Source organism: Coregonus lavaretus (assembly GCF_964263955.1).
Source record: "Coregonus lavaretus genome assembly, contig: HAP1_SCAFFOLD_5114, whole genome shotgun sequence".
Taxonomy (NCBI): domain Eukaryota; kingdom Metazoa; phylum Chordata; class Actinopteri; order Salmoniformes; family Salmonidae; genus Coregonus; species Coregonus lavaretus.
This window is the reverse complement of record NW_028163906.1, coordinates 29157-42641: the sequence shown is the minus strand read 5'-3', so window position 1 is coordinate 42641 and position 13485 is coordinate 29157. Positions and strand designations below refer to the sequence as shown.

Here is a 13485-nt window from a genome sequence, read left to right as displayed (position 1 = left end):
CTGAGATCAATATTCATCAACTACGGGTATTGATAGCTGAGATCAATATTCATCAACTACAGGTATTGATAGCTGAGATCAATATTCATCAACTACGGGTATTGATAGCTGAGATCAATATTCATCAACTATGGGTATTGATAGCTGAGATCAATATTAATCAACTATGGGTATTGATAGCTGAGATCAATATTATATTAATCAATTATATGGGTATTGATAGCTGAGGTGAGTCACCATAAGTGTCAGTATGAAACAGCAAATTAAACAATATTAGTTCATAGCCCTTCCATGCTACTGCAGTCCTTTACTATAACAGCCACAACCAAAACCAGTCCAACGAGTGATCAAAACCAGTCCAGACCAGTGCTCCAGTGCAAAAAACAGTGCAAACCAGTACACACCAATTATCAAAACCGGTCAGTTAAGACAAGTGCAGACCAGTGTCACAAACCACTCAAACAGTCCAGACCAGTCCAAATCAGTCCAGACCAGTACAGACCTGTATAGACCAGTGTCTCACCCTCTACCGCTCCTCCCGGGGCGGAGATCTTAGACATGCAGAGATGGGCGGTCCCGATGACATCGTTGTGGCTGGCTCGGTCCCAGTCCAGGACCCGAACCCTCATCTTCTCACACATAGAGGGGAACTGGGAGAGGAGGAGTAAACAGTTAATGGGAGGACTGGGTGCTAGGGTTCAAAATATCCAGAAACCTTCCCAAAATGTCCAGGTTTTCCCAGAAATCCCAGTTGGAAGATTCCTGAAATCTGAAAGGAATAAGAAAGAAAACCATATCCTGGATTTCTGAAAACCCGGGGGGGGGGGGGGGGGAAGTTACCTATCTTTACCAGTTACTGGATCTTTGCAAAACCCAATTAGGAACATTGTTTATTGAGTCTGAACACATGGTGTGCTGTATTAGTGTTGCTATAGGTCTGACCCGGTATGGGCAATGGCCAGGGTCTTGTCAGATCATCAACGTTAAATCAACTATCTGAAGAAGAAAAAACTATAGGCTGGGCAGCACCTCCTACTGGAGAGTTGATTTACTACAGCTACCCATTTGGTCTCCCATCCAGGGTCTTAACCAAGCCCAATTTAGCTTTTACAGTGCCTTGCGAAAGTATTCATCCCACTTGGCGTTTTTCCTATTTTGTTGCATTACAACCTGTAAATTAAATGGATTTTTATTTGGATTTCATGTAATGGACATACACAAAATAGTCCAAATTGGTGAAGTGGAATGAAAAAATTATGATCTCAGTATATATACACCTGTTCTGAAAGGCCCTAGAGTCTGCAACACCACTGAGCAAGGGGGCACCACCTTGCTCAGTTGGTAGAGCATGGCGTTTGTAACGCCAGGGTTGTGGGTTCGATTCCCACGGGGGGCCAGTATGAAAAAAAATGTATGCACTCACTAACTGTAAGTCGCTCTGGATAAGAGCGTCTGCTAAATGACTAAAATGTTAATGTAATAATTAAGCAATAAGGCCAGAGAGGGTGTGGTATATGGCCAATATACCACGGCTAAGGGCTGTTATTTTGTGGCTATATACCACAAAACCCTGAGGTGCCTTATTGCTATTATAAACTGGTTACCACGTAATTAGAGCAGTGGTATACGGTCTGACATACAACGGCTTTCAGCCAATCAGCATTCAGGGCTCGAACCACCCAGTTATAATAGCAGTGTTAATAATCTTACCCGTATGGGCATGCCAGGCTTTGGTTCCACTGAGGGTTGGCATTCTTCTCCATGATCTTACTGCACACCTGGAAGGGATGGAATGAAAACATTGAAATGTGAAAATGTGTGTATGTGTCTGTGTAGTTTAGTGTCTGTGTAGGTTAGTGTCTGTGTTTGTTTAGTGTCTGTGTAGTTTAGTGTCTGTGTAGGTTAGAGTCTGTGTAGTTTTAGTGTCTGTGTATGTTAGTGTCTGTGTAGGTTAGTGTCTGTGTAGGTTAGTGTCTGTGTAGGTTAGTGTCTGTGTAGGTTAGTGTCTGTGTAGTTTAGTGTCTGTGTAGGTTAGTGTCGTGTAGTTTAGTAGTCTGTGTAGGTTAGAGTCTGTGTAGTTTAGTGTCTGTGTAGTTTAGTGTCTGTGTAGTTTAGTGTCTGTGTAGGTTAGAGTCTGTGTAGTTTAGTGTCTGTGTAGTTTAGTGTCTGTGTAGTTTAGTGTCTGTGTAGGTTAGTGTCTGTGTAGGTTAGTGTCTGTGTAGTTTGGTGTCTGTGTAGTTTAGTGTCTGTGTAGTTTAGTGTCTGTGTAGTTTAGTGTCTGTGTAGGTTAGTGTCTGTGTAGTTTAGTGTCTGTGTAGTTTAGTGTCTGTGTAGGTTTGTGTCTGTGTAGTTTAGTGTCTGTGTAGGTTAGTATCTGTGTAGTTTAGTGTCTGTGTAGTTTAGTGTCTGTGTAGTTTAGTGTCTGTGTAGTTTAGTGTCTGTGTAGGTTAGTGTCTGTGTAGTTTAGTGTCTGTGTAGTTTAGTGTCTGTGTAGGTTAGTGTCTGTGTAGTTTAGTGTCTGTGTAGTTTAGTGTCTGTGTAGTTTAGTGTCTGTGTAGTTTAGTGTCTGTGTAGTTTAGTGTCAGTGTGGGTTTGTGTCTGTGTAGTTTAGTTTAGTATCTGTGTAGTTTAGTGTCTATGTAGTTTAGTACGTTCATATCAGTCACATGTTGATCTTTGTCTGTGTGTGTCACACAGGTTTCCTAGCATGTGTTTACCGTTTTTCCAGCGAAGTTGACTTCAACTAAGGGGTCGACCAGGTTCTTCCTGTTGCTGTCGAATCCTAGGACCTGTCTCATTCCATCTATAAAGGCATCGTCCACTGTGGAGATAATTATTTTATTGTTAACCTATCAAAAACCACAAAAACATACACACACAAACACATTTTGCCTACATTATGAGAGGACCAAGTACACACAGACACACACACACACAGAGACCCCCCCCCCCCCACACACACACACACACAGAGAGAGACCCCCCCCCCCCACACACACACACACACAGAGAGACACTCCCCACACACACAGAGAGAGACCCTCCCCACACACAGAGAGACCCTCCCCACACACACACAGAGAGACCCTCCCCACACACACAGAGAGACCCTCCCCACACACACAGAGAGACCCTCCCCACACACACAGAGAGACCCTCCCCACACACACAAAGAGAGACCCTCCCCACACACACAGAGAGACCCTCCCCACACACAGAGAGAGACCCTCCCCAAACACACAGAGAGAGACCCTCCCCACACACAGAGAGACCCTCCCCACACACAGAGAGAGACCCTCCCCACACACACAGAGAGACCCTCCCCACACACAGAGAGAGACCCTCCCCACACACACAGAGAGACCCTCCCCACACACAGAGAGAGACCCTCCCCACACACACAGAGAGACCCTCCCCACACACACACAGAGACCCTCCCCACACACAGAGAGAGACCCTCCCCACACACAGAGAGAGACCCTCCCCACACACAGAGAGAGACCCTCCCCACACACACAGAGAGACCCTCCCCACACACACAGAGAGACCCTCCCCACACACACAGAGAGACCCTCCCCACACACACACAGAGACCCTCCCCACACACACACAGAGAGACCCTCCCCACACACACACACAGAGAGACCCTCCCCACACACAGAGAGACCACCCACACACACAAACACACTCACTCTGAGGCAGGTCCTCAGCTCTGAACACTTTGAGTGTGAAGATGGCTCCTCTGAGTGTGAGTCCAGCAGGACGCAACAGGTTCCCCTCTATGTCTTCCTTATCCACAACTCCTTCCTTCTTATCCAGCTAGGAGAGAGAGAGAGAGAGAGAGAGAGAGAGAGAGAGAGAGAGAGAGAGAGAGAGAGAGAGAGAGAGAGAGAGAGAGAGAGAGAGAGAGAGAGAGAGAGAGAGAGAGAGAGAGAGAGAGAGAGAGAGAGAGAGAGAGAGGTCGTATCAGCGCCACAAGACTGAGTTAGCAGTCTGACCTAAAGCCTTGGTAATATACTGAACCAAAATATAAACGCAACATGCAAAAATTTCAAAGATTTTACTGAGTTAAAGTTCATATAAGGAAATGACTGAATTTAAATACATTCATTAGGCGCTAATATATGGATTTCACATGACTGGGCAGCGTTGCTGCCATGGGTGGGCCTGGGAGGGCATAGGCCCACCCACTTGGCAGCCAGGCCCAGCCAATCAGAATGAGTTTTTCCCCACAAAGGGGCTTTATTACAGACAAAACAACTTCTCAGCATCCCCCCCCCCCCCCCACCTCCCCTCAGACGATCCCGCAGGTGAAAAAGCCGGATGTGGAGCTCATGGGCTGGCGTGGTTACACCTGGTCTGCGGTTGTGAGGCCGGTTGGACGTACTGCCAAATTCTCTAAAGCGACGTTGGAAGCAGCTTATGGTAGAGAAATGAACATTCATTTCTCTGGCAACAGCTCTGGTGGACATTCTTACAGTCAGCATGCCAATTGTACGCTCCCTCAACACTTGAGACATCTGTGGCATTGTATTGTGTGACAAAACTCTGCACATTTTAGAGTGGCTTTTTATTGTCCCCAGCACAAGGTGCACCTGTGTAATGATCATGCTGTTTAATCAGCTTCTTGATATGCCACACCTGGCCAGGTGGATGGATTATCTTGGCAAATGAGAAATGCTCACTAACAGGGATGTACACAAATGTGTGCACAAAATGTAAGAGAAATAATATTTTTGTGCATATGAATAATTTCTGGGATTTTTTATTTCAGCTCATGAAACATAGGGACCAACACTTTACATGTTGCGTTTATATTTTGGTTCAGTGTATATCGGAACAGATGTACACACACAAACACTCAATATATACTAGAAAAAAAAGAGATTGAGAGACACAGAGAGAACCAAGTGGACAGATTTGAGACAGATAGTACTGTATATAATCAACCAAAAGATACAGAGATCAACTTTAACATTATAGGTAATTTAATCGGACTCACTGGAGCTTCGTCGCCGGCAGCCAATACGAAGAGGCTGACCTTCAGGTAACCTTTGGCCCCGGCCGAGAGGTCGTCAGGTTCAGAGAGGAGGAGCCACTTCCTCAAGAAGGCGTGTCCTAGAGGACAAAAGGCATTGTGGGAGAATGAGTACTTCCGACTTATGGCTTTATAGTACATTATAGTACAGCTGATTATGTTGAAATGATTAGGACATTGATAATGAATGATAGGAATACAAGTCACACAGTAGCTGTTGTATTGCTTGTTTTGTATAATTGTGTTTCTGTATTTCCTACGCTTGATGTATTTGTGTCTCTAACTGTTAATTGCTACTGGTCTTGTTATGCAGGGCTCCATTGCAAAAGAGACCTTTGATCTCAATGGGACTCCCTGCTTAAATAAAGGTTACATAAAAATTTAAAAAAATACAAACGTATGTATAGGTTTCCATTCAATTGGCGACAGATTTTCATGCGAATATTCTCAAATCCGCATAAAAACAATACGGCCATTTTCCAACCAGAGACGTGTTCCATCAAATTGACTTGCTGTAGATAAAAGGCTGTGCTTGATGACGTAGTGTACCGAATAAAAAATACAAGTTAAATGGGTTTCCATCGCATTTTCAACTCTACTGATGGTTTTCTCTGTCACGCCCTGACCTGTAGAGACTGTTGTTCTCTAGGTAGTTCGGTCAGGGTGTGAAATTCTGTGATTGTATTTCTATGTTTGGCCGGGTTGTGATTCCCAATCAGAGGCAGCTGTCGCTCGTTGTCTCTGATTGGGGATCATCCTTAGGCAGCCAGTTTTCCTGCCTGGGATGTGGGATCTTGCTTCTGTTTGGCTAGTTTCGTTATAGCCCATGGAACGTCACGGTTCGTTGTTTTGTTATTTTGTCAAGTGTTATTTCGTAAAATAAAACATGTACGCGTACCACGCTGCACCTTGGTCTGACCACTTAATCAACGATCGTGACGTTCTCACAGAAAACGGTATTGCCACGTGCACTCTGTAGCCTACTTGATGAGATTATTATACGACAAAAGAGCAAGATAATTTTTTTTATTTGTCAAACAGCAGCCAAACATCGATTATCGTGCCACCAGAATCAAACCCTCGATATGTATTGGAAAGCAGCAGCAAGCACATCACCGTGCACGTTCACCCACCCTGTGAAGTTCATAATAATAAACTTATTTCATCTGTAGCCTAATAAACTGCACGCTTTTCCAGACCATTCGTAGTGGGAGGACCCACACAACATGTCGCCGCGTGATTCCAAGTTGACTTTGACGTGATGGTTATTATATCAATATCTGTGCACAAAAGTGTTTCCACCAACATCTGTCATTTTAATTTCAGTGATTTACATTGTATTGTTTCCTGTTATTATCGTGAACTGTGGGTTATAAGAAGATAACCCTTTCAGTTGAAGGCCAGTCACATCCCTCTTTTTGTAGGTGATTCTGGTAGGCTAATAAAAGCATGTTGTTCGCAGCGTCAACCAGCCTGTTATCTCTGAAGTTCATTCATTTATTGGCGATGATGGATACTTTAACTGTACATTTAGGCTACTGTTAAAATAACTAGTCCTACCAGTAAGTGTTGTGGGGATCTATTCTCTTACAACTAGATGTGACGCCTAGCTTAGAAAGAATACATCAATGATTAAACATAATAGGTTTGTGCTGTACTGATATAGATTGTTTAACATAACAAGCTGTGATTAATGTGAGGAACCGTTAGGGGGTTGGCTGAGATAGACTTGTGACTCACACACACACACACACACACTGCCTCTTTGTTAAACTGCTCAAGGACATGTGTACTGCTACAATGAAGAAGTGCTGACTCTCGAGACAGGCAACAGTGAAGCGCCAAGGGGCTGGGACCAGCCTGAGCGCCAACGATAGGTTGGGTAAGTTTAAACCACACCCAGCCTCTACTCTGACAGGCCCAGCAGGGAGCGGGAACTATCTCTGTCAGAGTATTAAAGAAGAACCTTGGGTTCTAAAAAGTTAGTTTCTCTGTCTGCCCTGCGTGGTGTTTCAGTGGGCCCGTATATACGAAACATCATATTTACCATTCAAGTGTTTGCATTAATTAAAATACTAGTCTGTCTTAGAAGACGTGTATTGACCTCTTTTTGTTCCTAGACCAGATTTGAATTGACGCAACTTGACAGTGTGGTCCTACGAAATGCCCTTATAATGCCTCGTTACCTCCCTACATTGATTCTATTGATGGAGAACAGGTTGTTGACCTTTTTTTGTTGTTGTGTTGCACACATTTAATTCATCATTTAATTCTAGCTCACAATCGAGGTCGGCTTTGTATTCCCTCCAGCAGTGAAGTGTAGGCCTATGACTATGTAGCCTTGTGACACCTGTACGAACGAACTCTGTGCAGGTCCCAAATTTAAAGGAAAATTCCACCCAGAAATTATCTTTTGCTATTTGTTTCATTAGTCCACCGTTGACGTAATCCCAAAATGTTTTGCATGTCAGCCATCAAAGTTTTCAAGATAGGTAAATGTCAAAATATAAGAAATCCGGCCAGTATGATGAATCGTTTTATGGTATGAGTTTTCTATTAAATGTAACAGAGTACTGTGGTATGGTGGAATTTTGTTATCTTCCTGCAAATGGCGGTACTGAGTCACGCCGTGAGACCCCTGCAGGTGACTGATGGGAATCAAAAATGGAGTAACCCTGACCACTGTACTTACAGTAAGGTATCAGATTCAAACTGATCCCAAACACACACCAAAGTAAATATGGGGTCACGGAGGAAGTGGCAGGCTGTACGTACGCTGTATGTTCTAAAGGAGGTCTGCTAGACCGAAAAGCTTTACAAATCGAATCAATGTGAAACTGGCATCGGTTCTAGGTGTGCACAAGTCTCTTTCTTTGAAGTGTGCAGGGTGAACCTGCTGAGATAAACTAGCTGTGACATTATGATAACATGAGATTACAGTAATAACCAACATCAAATTACAGCCACATGGTTTGGCTTGTTAAAACTGCAATGACAACAGACACCAGATAATGACAACAGACAACATACAACATACAATAGAAAATACACAGTACCAGTCAAAAGTTTGGACTCATTCAAGGGTTTTTCTTTATTTGTAAAATGTTCTACATTGTAGAATAACAGTAACCTTGATGACAGCTTTGCACACTCTTGGCATTCTCTCAACCAGCTTCACGAGGTAGTCACCTGGAATGCATTTCAATTAACAGGTGTGCCTTCTTAAAAGTTAATGTGTGGACTTTCTTTCCTTCTTAATGCGTTTGAGCCAATCAGTTGTGTTGTGACAAGGTGGGGGGGGGGGGGGGGGGGTATACAGAAGATAGCCCTATTTGGTAAAAGACCAAGTCCATATTATGTCAAGAACAGCTCAAATAAGCAACAGACGATTTTGGGAGTAGACCGATTTTCTGGATGTCTCACGGTCTGACAAACACAGCTGTAGCTCTGTCACCTTTTGCGACATCGGCGGCGGCGTGGACATCCACCTTTAGTTAATACATTTGAAGTTCTTCAATATGGAAACTACATATCCTAATGTTAGTATCATATGAAGTAGATATAGGCAGGCTACAGTAGGTGGGGTAGGCTAAATCATTACAACCAGATAGGCCTAATTAAACAAACGGTGATAATGAAAACTAAATATTCTAGGCAGAGCATGCCCAAAGCTTGTACCAGAGCGAAATTGGAGCCGGCGAGAAGGCCTCACTTCACACACTCACCCACTTACATACTCTGGCATTCAAAAGCATCAATGCTTTAGGCTATCAAAGAACTGTTAACCATATCAATGGACGGAATCGGTGATTGGTCCGACAAGCTTCATAATAGCTGAGGCCTAAATAGACTAAATAACAATGATCTGATTTGAACGGTTTAGTCGTTCAAACAAGATACTAAGTCGTTCAAACGAGATACTAAGTCGTTCAAACGAGATACTAAGTCGTTCAAACGAGATACTAAGTCGTTCAAACGAGATACTAAGTCGTTCAAACGAGATACTAAGTCGTTCAAACGAGATACTAAGTTGTTCAAACGAGATACTAAGTCGTTCAAACTAGATACTAAGTCGTTCAAACGAGATACTAAGTCGTTCAAACGAGATACTAAATGGTTCAAACGAGATACTAAATGGTTCAAACGAGATACTAAGTCGTTCAAACGAGATACTAAATGGTTCAAACGAGATACTAAGTCGTTCAAACGAGATACTAAATGGTTCAAACGAGATACTAAGTCGTTCAAACGAGATACTAAATGGTTCAAACGAGATACTAACTGGTTCAAACGAGATACTAAGTCGTTCAAACGAGATACTAAATGGTTCAAACGAGATACTAAGTCGTTCAAACGAGATACTAAGTCGTTCAAACGAGATACTAAGTCGTTCAAACGAGATACTAAGTCGTTCAAACTAGATACTAACTGGTTCAAACGAGATACTAAATGGTTCAAACGAGATAATTCCAAGGGTCTACGTTTTTTATAATTTTTTTTGCCTTCAGGGCTTCCGTAAAGATCCCATCTTGTCTGGCGTATTTCGTTTTGTCAACATTTGGAAAGTTTACTGAACATTTTCTCGGTTTCGGCCGAGGCTGCTCCTCCTCCTTGTTCGGGCAGGCTTCGGCGGTCGTCGTCCCCGGAGTACTAGCTATCACCGTTTGATGTTTTCGATGTCTGTTTGGTTTTGTCTGATTGTGTACACCTGTTTCCTGTTTGGTTGATTATGTCTCCTATAAGTTTCTCGTTTGGTTAGTCTTGTGTTGTGTGTTATTGTCCACCTGTCCGTAGGAGCTGCGAGTTTCTGCTCTGTTTATTTGTTTTGGTGTTTTTACGCACAGTTTGCGTAATCGCTCGCCTCTGTTTGTTCGAGGCCCGTATTTTGTATTTTGTCACTTTATGACAAGTAAAGTCTGTTGGACTAAGCCTCTGTGTCCTGCGCCTGACTCCTACACCACATCCACATCAGCTCCTGACAGGTTTAGTCGTTCAAACGAGATACTAAGTCGTTCAAACGAGATACTAAATGGTTCAAACGAGATAATTCCAAGGGTCTACGTTTTTTATAAAAACATTTGCCTTCAGGGCTTCCGTAAAGATCCCATCTTGTCTGGCGTATTTCGTTTTGTCAACATTTGGAAAGTTTACTGAAAAATGTTTCCAATTCTATCACAGCTGTCATTACTGTTTTTTAATACAGTATGACTTTACTTGCATGAAAACTTTGGATGGAAATGTGGTTAGTAACCACGTTTCCATCCACATTTTTTATGCAAGTAAAGTCACATTGTATAAAAAAAAAAAATCACGACAGCTGTGATGGAAACAGGATGTTTCGGTGTAATTTTATAAAAGGCGACAGATAATTTGTTTGTTCTACATGGTGGGATCTTCTTGTGTCGGTTAAATGAATTATGAAGGAAATGGCGGTGGAAACACCTTTATGTGCAAATGTTGATATAATAACCATCACATTGAAAGGAAACTTGGAGTCACGTGATGATACAGTGTGTGGTCCTCCCACGACGATGAGGGAAACCATGCTGTTTATTAGGCTACAGATGAAATAAGTTATGATGAACTTCACAGGGTGGTGAAAGCGCCACGGTGATGAGCTTGATGCGGATTTTCCAATAAATATCGAGGTTTTTATTCTGGTGACATGATGATCAATGCTTGACTGCCGTTCATTTTGTGTGCATTACGTCATCACAAAACAGATTTTTATCTGCAAGAAGTCCATCTGGTGGAAACATTACCACTGGTGGGAAAATGCGCACATATTTCTTTATGCGGATTATAGAATATTCACATGAAAATCTTTCGCCAATTGGGATGGAAATCTAGTTATAGATATGTTTTTACTCACTGCTCTCGTTGTAGACTGTGCCAACATCAAGCTGTAAAAGAAATCCAGAGAGAAATAAATATCCAAACAGAAATACTACTGGTCTTCCATGGCACATAAACGTTCACAGAGAGATATGGACAGTTTACAGAGGATGTGTTGAGAAGAAAATATTTTACCTTGAATTCACCTATCACTGAGTCAGTTCGCAGTGACTTGGAGTCAAAAACCTGACAGAGAGAGAGAGAAAGTGTGAGAGAGAGAGAGAGAGGGAGAGAGAGAAGAGAGAGAGAGAGAGACAGAGAGAGAGAGAGAGAGAGAGAGAGAGAGAGAGGGAGAGAGAGAAGAGAGAGAGAGAGAGAGAGAGAGATATTATACATTACTACTATACTCATTACTACATTGATATATATTTTCAATGTAGTTGTGAATTATAAATGTATACTGATAAAGACTTACAGTAATGAAGATGGGCTCATCGAAGAGGTCTGACGGAGTCTCGTAGAAGTTCAGAAAGAAAGTCTGAGAGAAATAAATTAAGGAAATATGTTATAAACTAAGTCACAACACAAATACTAGATCAGCACTCCTACTCTGACATGCTGTGTGAATAGGGCAGGGCTCTCCAACCCTGTTCCTGGAGAGCTACCCTCCTGTAGGTTTTCACTCCAACCCTGTTCCTGGAGAGCTACCCTCCTGTAGGTTTTCACTCCAACCCTGTTCCTGGAGAGCTACCCTCCTGTAGGTTTTCACTCCAACCCTGTTCCTGGAGAGCTACCCTCCTGTAGGTTTTCACTCCAACCCTGTTCCTGGAGAGCTACCCTCCTGTAGGTTTTCACTCCAACCCTGTTCCTGGAGAGCTACCCTCCTGTAGGTTTTCACTCCAACCCTGTTCCTGGAGAGCTACCCTCCTGTAGGTTTTCACTCCAACCCTGTTCCTGGAGAGCTACCCTCCTGTAGGTTTTCACTCCAACCCTGTTCCTGGAGAGCTACCCTCCTGTAGGTTTTAACTCCAACCCTGTTCCTGGAGAGCTACCCTCCTGTAGGTTTTCACTCCAACCCTGTTCCCGGAGAGCTACCCTCCTGTAGGTTTTCACTCCAACCCTGTTCCCGGAGAGCTACCCTCCTGTAGGTTTTCACTCCAACCCTGTTCCCGGAGAGCTACCCTCCTGTAGGTTTTCACTCCAACCCTGTTCCCGGAGAGCTACCCTCCTGTAGGTTTTCACTCCAACCCTGTTCCTGGAGAGCTACCCTCCTGTAGGTTTTCACTCCAACCCTGTTCCTGGAGAGCTACCCTCCTGTAGGTTTTCACTACAACCCTAATCTAGCACACCTGATTCTAGTAATGACCTGATTGATAAGATGAATCAGGTTAGTTGCAACTGGGGTTGGAGTGAAAACCTACAGGAGGGAGGCCCTCCAGGAACAGGGTTGGACAGCCCTGGAATAGGGACTCCTTAAATTATTATCAGAGTATCATATCTGTCCTCTCCCTACAGTTATTACCACTGACCACCAAATACAGAATCATATCTGTCCTCTCCCTACTTGTGGCTTGGCACAAGAACTGTATGTCCAAGGCAACAGAGGCCTTAGGAACTATGGGTACTTGGGGTCACAGTGCCCCCTGGAGGTGCAAGAAGAGGATGCAGTGGAATCTTGAATGGAGCTGTGGTAATGTTCATTAACAGGCTTATTAGAGGTGTATTAACTAGTTGTAACGGGGGGTGACATCAAGTCTCTTCACCTCATCAAACACTGGGTTGTTTCCTTTCCTGATGCGAGTCCTCTTGGTCTGTCCGCCAACAGTAACCTTGACGACCGGTTTGATGTTGATCCCCGGCAACTGTCGGCCTTCGATGACCCGAACGCGCACCTGAAAATTTTCACACAGAAACATGTACGAATCGTATATTGATTAGATTTAGATTTTTTTTTTTAGATTTTTGTATTTAGTCAAATGCACAGGGGTCTCGTGTGTAGTTGCAGTGTACAGTGAAATACTTAAGCTCCGAGCTTCAACAGTGCAGGTGTGAATGAAACAATAATGAAACAATGATAAATATAAATGTCCATTGGGGTGTGGCCAGGGTAATTGTCTGTTGGGGGGGGGGGGATAAAACGTCCATAGGGAGAGTAGCAGGGGGAGAAGGTAGCAGGGGGAGAAGGTAGCAGACTAGTGGTGGCCATTCAGCAGCCTGATGGTCTGAGGGTAGAAGCTATTGGCCAGTCTCACAGTTTTTCCCATGATGCTCCTGTACTGCACGCATATGAGTGATGGAAGCAAGGATAACAGGCCGTGGCTCGGGTGGCTGAGGTCCCTGATGATTTTCTCCTGTACTGCACGCATATGAGTGATGGAAGCGAGGATAACAGGCCGTGGCTCGGGTGGCTGAGGTCCCTGATGATTTTCTTGGCCTTCCTGCGACACCTGCTGATGTACATTGCCTTGCAAAAGTATTCATCCCCCTTGGCGTTTTTTTCCTATTTTGTTGCATTACAACCTGTAATTTAAATGGATTTTTATTTTGGATTTCATGTAATGGACATACACAAAATAGTCCAAAATGGTGAAGTGAAATGAAAAAAATAACTT

The 13485-nt window shown here is 43.5% G+C and overlaps 1 protein-coding gene across 1 annotated transcript in view; it reads right to left on the bottom strand.

The window, feature by feature from the left end:
* Positions 1 to 625: 625 nt before the first annotated feature.
* Positions 626 to 13485, bottom strand: part of LOC311117676 (dysferlin-like) — a gene marked incomplete at both ends in the record, with an annotated part of 36607 nt that continues 23747 nt past the window's right edge. Inside the window, 9 exons of the mRNA XM_084192608.1 lie at positions 626 to 629; positions 1711 to 1778; positions 2718 to 2821; positions 3693 to 3819; positions 5003 to 5118; positions 10911 to 10941; positions 11069 to 11119; positions 11349 to 11411; positions 12637 to 12765. Coding sequence (XP_084048734.1) covers positions 626 to 629; positions 1711 to 1778; positions 2718 to 2821; positions 3693 to 3819; positions 5003 to 5118; positions 10911 to 10941; positions 11069 to 11119; positions 11349 to 11411; positions 12637 to 12765 — 693 coding nt within the window. The remainder of the gene's footprint in view (positions 630 to 1710; positions 1779 to 2717; positions 2822 to 3692; positions 3820 to 5002; positions 5119 to 10910; positions 10942 to 11068; positions 11120 to 11348; positions 11412 to 12636; positions 12766 to 13485) is intronic.